Genomic DNA, 4,962 nt, shown 5'->3' on the forward strand with positions numbered 1-4,962 from the left:
ACACTTCATCTCAGAATTATGGAAGGCTGAGTCCACCTTGAGCTGGTCAGGATTGAACTAGCAATGGGCAGAGCTAGTCTGCAATACTGTATTATAACCACTGCCACCAAGGTAAGTAGGCAGGCTAATCTTGGTCTGAATTTTCCTTACTCTCTAAAAATGCATTTCTCCATTATTCCTTTCTCTTTTTATTTTTGATTTATCCCTTGCAGGCTTCCAAGGAAAAAGTCAAGCTGCTTAGAGTTTTAAACTGCTTCTTTGCACAGATTTTGGGAAATCTGGCCAAAGCACAAATGTATTCCAAGGCTGAGGTCCGTCAACCATGTTGGAAATCAACCGCAATCCATGTGCAATTGTACCTTCACAGCAGACCAAATGAGTATAGATCACTTTGAAGTGAACTTCCACACTAGAGTGAGGCAGATCAACTTTTGATTTAAATCATAAGTGTTCTGCAAATCTAATTAGGCTCCTGCCAAAACCTGCCTGGTTTTCTAAAAAGTATTTTTATTAACAGATGTACTTAGGGCTGTCCAACCCAACAGGAAAGTGTTGAGGTAGCCCACATATCCGAGTTCTTAATCTATCATTCTCAGAACCATTATCCTCAATACTACCATGGTTCCTCATCAACAGAGTCTCAGAAATATCTGAAAAATGTATTTTGAAGCTTAACACCTCGAAAACCAAGATCATGGTCGTCAGCAAACCACCCATTAATTTATCACTGATAAATTTGGAAGGGATACCACTAGAAAAAGTTGAAAGGATCACGCACCTCGGTTTTAATTTGGAAAGCTGGGACAGGATCAGTGAAGCATAGACAAGGATAGGGAAAGCTCAAACAGAATTCTTCAAAATGAAAAAGGTCTACTGCAGTCACGACATAAGCCTAAGTGTGAAAAACAGGCTTGTCAGTTGTTACATCTTTTCTATCCTGCTCTTGAAGAAACTAGAAGCATTTGAAATGTGGATTTACAAGACGGCTGTTACGTAGAAGCTGGGTTGACAAAATCGCAAATGAGGAGGTGATAAGCTGCCTGGGAAAGCCAAGGGAAATCGTCAAAGCCATTAAAAAGCGAAAGTTAGAATATTTTGGACTTGTGATGAAACACCCAGAAAAATACGGCATCCTTCACTTAATCCTCCAGGGAAAAATGAAGGCAAACGAGGTCCAGGCAGAAGAACTTCAAAACCAAAGGTTTGACTGGTTTGGACAAAACTCAGCAGCTCTTTTTCATGTGGCTGTTGACAAAAATAGGATTGCCAACATGATCACCAACGTCCGATGACGGATATGGCACAAGAAGCAGCAGCTTTCAGACATCCCAAGTAGGTGGAGGGATGGGCAGGAAGCTCATTGGATTGAACTTAAGTGTAATGGTTAAGAAGAGGCACAAGAGGGCTCTTTTAAGCTGAATTTGTTAACAACTACAGCTATTCGGCCAAGATATGTAAGTCACCAATGACTTTAAGGAAACTTAAAAGACTTTGAGATGCAGGACAAACTTTTAGGACAAGTGGTATGCAACCAACATCTTCTGGCCAAGACCCAATCTAGATACTATCACTACTTTTCTCACCCAGATCTTTTGTAGATAGGAATGTCTTTGATTTACAACCACAATTGGGACCAGAACTCATCTTGTCAAGCAAGGTGGTGGTTAAGTGAGTCATGCCTGATTTTATGGCCTTTTTGGTCACAGTCCTTCAACAAATGCCAACAATCCAGCTTTCTCCATTGATTTTGCTTGCCAGAAGCTAGCTGGGAAAGTCATAAGTGCCGATTGTGTGACCATGGGATGCTGCAACCATCATAAATATATGCCGGGTGCCAAGCCCTGAATCATGATCATATGACTGCAGGGATGCTGTGATGGTCATAAAAGCGAGGACCTGTTGTCACATTTTTCATCACTGTTGTAACTTCGAGCAATCACTCAACTAATGGTTGTAAGTTGAGGACTACCTATATCCTATGAAGGTAGTCCTTGACTTAAGACCACAATTGAGCCCAAAATTTAGGTTGCTAAATGAGATGAGTGAGTTTTGCCCTGTTTTACGATTTGTTAAGTGAATCTCTGCAGTTGTTAAATTAACAATTCTGTTGTTAAGTGAATCTTGCTTTCTCATTGCTTGTCAGAAGGTTGCAAAAGGGGATCACATCGCCCCAGGACACTACAACCGTCATAAATATGATCCAGTTGTCATGTTTGACACATAACCATGGGGAAGCTGCAATGGCCATAAGTGTGAAAAATGGCCATAAGTCACTTTTTTTCAGTGCCATTGGAACTTCAGTCATTAAGTGAACTATTTTAAGTTGTCTTACAATTATTTTAACTTTGGTGCATTTTGTGAAAAATGCACCAAAGCCTAAAAGTCACATCCCTTCTTGTGAAATAGATTAATTAGCACAAGAAATTCAAAACAATGATTCCATTTGACATCTCGAAAGCTGAAATTCTGCATAGTTCATAAGATCAAATCTATCTTTTTTGAAAGACAGAAGAATTGTGGGGAAACAGTCCAGATGACAAACTCTTTGGGAATGGGGCAGCTCTGTCACTCTGCCTTAAATTAATCATTAACCATCATTAATTTTAAAAAAAGTTATATTTCTAAAAAAGTCAGTTACCTGTTATCTTTCCCTCATTGTAAAATCACTTCCGCTCATCTTTAACCCCATTGCTGAATTACTGTATTTTTTGGAGTATAAGACGCACCAAGATTTTGGAGAGGTAAATTAAAAAAAAAGTTTTTGCACTCTGCAGACCTCACCTCCCAAATGCTCTGCACACCTTATATTTTGTGAAAAACGGGAGATGCAGACACTTTGAGAAGCCTGCAAACTTCTCGTGGGGGCTGGGAGGGGCAGAATCAAGCAAAAACAGCCCTCCCCAGCCCCCAGGAGCACTTTGAAGGCTTCCCAAACCCTCTGCACATCCATTTTTGTGAAGGGGTGGGATTTCGGGAGGCCAAAAATGCTGTATTCAGTGTATAAGATGCACCCAGATTTTCACCCTCTTTTGGGGGGGGGGAAATGGTGCATCTTATACTCCGAAAAATACAGTAATTCTTTTTCAGTTTTGCAGAATACATCCAAACCGTGTAAACCCAAAGAGTCTCAAAAGTACGCGAAAGAAAACTGTTTTCCTTTCAATCTTAGCGTGCTGTGCAGTGCTGCTAGCTGATCTGATTACTGATAAGAAGTATTCACTTCATGAGTAGCTTCAGCCTTTAAACTCAAGAGCTGATTTCCGATTTTTTTCTCTTCCTTTTTGTTCCGCACAAGCCACATTTTCTACCCAACAATCACCTGCGAGAACTTATTTTTTTCTTTTGGCCGATGCTCATCTTAATTGTGCTGCTGCTTTTCTATGATTTGATCGAGGACCAGCTACGAGAAAATGATTTTTTTTGCTCGCCTTCAGGCCTGTGGACTTTAACCCCTCTGTCTGTCTGTCTATCTAATGCATTCTTCCATCCTCTATCTAATCCATCCATCTATCTAATCTCTATCTACATCCATCATCTATTTCCATCATCTACCTACCTACCTACCTATCTACATCCATCATCTATTTCATCTATCTATCTATCTATCTATCTATCTATCTATCTATCTATCTATCTATCTATCATCTATCTATCTATCTATCTATCTATCATCTATCTATCTATCTATCATCTATCTATCTATCTATGTATCTATCTATCATCTATCTATCTATCTATCTATCATCTATCTATCTATCTATCTATCTATCATCTATCTATCATCTATCTATCTATCATCTATCATCTATCTATCATCTATCTAATCTCTCTCTCTCATTTATCTCCATCATTTATCTCTATCTATCTATCTATCATCTATCTATCTATCTATCATCTATCTATCTATCATCTATCTATCTATCTATCTATCATCTATCTATCTATCATCTATCTATCTATCATCTATCTATCTATCTATCTATCTATCTATCTATCATCTATCTATCTATCTATCATCTATCTCTATCTATCTATCATCTATCTATCTATATCTAAATTCTCTCTCTCTCTCTCTCTCTCTCCCTCTCATCTATCTCCATATCCATCCATCCATCCATCCATCCATTCCTGAGCATGGATGACTCAGGAATTCTGGGAGTTGAAGTCCACAGGTCATACAGATGCCAGTTCCCCATTCCTACTCTAGATCAGGTCTGTCAAACTCCCAGCCTCCAGGCCGGATGCGTCACACACTGGCCACGCCCATGCCTGGTTTAGTGAAGGGGGAAAAAAAGTCCTGATACGTCACATGACGCCGCAGTGACACCTTGAGTTTGACACTCCTGCTCTAGATGGTCAAAGCTACTTTTCTGCTTTGACTATCTGCATCTGATATTTCTATGCAATTTGGAAAGATGAAAGTGCTTTCAGTTGATCAGCAAAATTAAGGTCTTTACAAGCAAACGCATACAATAATAATCTCCTAACACCAAAGTCCATATCTCTGGCAAGTAGAGTGTATGTTTTTTTTTTAAAAAAATGATAACTCTATTAAGAGAGGTACTATTCTATCAGGAAGTAGCATATGTTAAAAGCATAATTTAGAATACACTCAGCTTATTAAAAATAATTGGCTCTTTCTCATAAATATAATTCAGTACTGCCTACAAATCAGTTTTCTGTTCATCCAACTTCTTTTTTTTTTTTAGTGTTCTAAGACATCTGCTTCGTGTGATAAAGGATCATAAGTTATCAAAATTCTCTGCTCATCACAAACAAGTCAATAGCTGTATTCCTAAATTGCACTAAACTTTGGTTTACTGGTTAAGTTTCAGCAACACTCCAAGTGAAAAATTCATTCAACAAACCAGAGTATCGTGGGTTGTATGAACATAACCTAGAAAAGGACCCCAAATATCTAAACCCAGTTCCCTAAATTTGAAAACATTTTTTACTCAAAAG

At 38.6% G+C, this 4,962-nt stretch overlaps 1 protein-coding gene across 1 annotated transcript in view; it reads right to left on the reverse strand.

Annotated features, from left to right (window-relative positions):
- Window positions 1–839: 839 nt before the first annotated feature.
- Window positions 840–4,962, reverse strand: part of POP4 (POP4 homolog, ribonuclease P/MRP subunit) — a 35,473-nt gene continuing 31,350 nt past the window's right edge. The window contains exon 8 of the mRNA XM_081963251.1: window positions 840–892. Coding sequence (XP_081819377.1) covers window positions 855–892 — 38 coding nt within the window. The 3' untranslated portion in view covers window positions 840–854. The remainder of the gene's footprint in view (window positions 893–4,962) is intronic.

The sequence above is a fragment of the Natrix helvetica genome (assembly GCF_964273705.1).
Source record: "Natrix helvetica genome assembly, chromosome: 10".
In the NCBI taxonomy this organism is placed as follows: Eukaryota; Metazoa; Chordata; class Lepidosauria; order Squamata; family Natricidae; genus Natrix; species Natrix helvetica.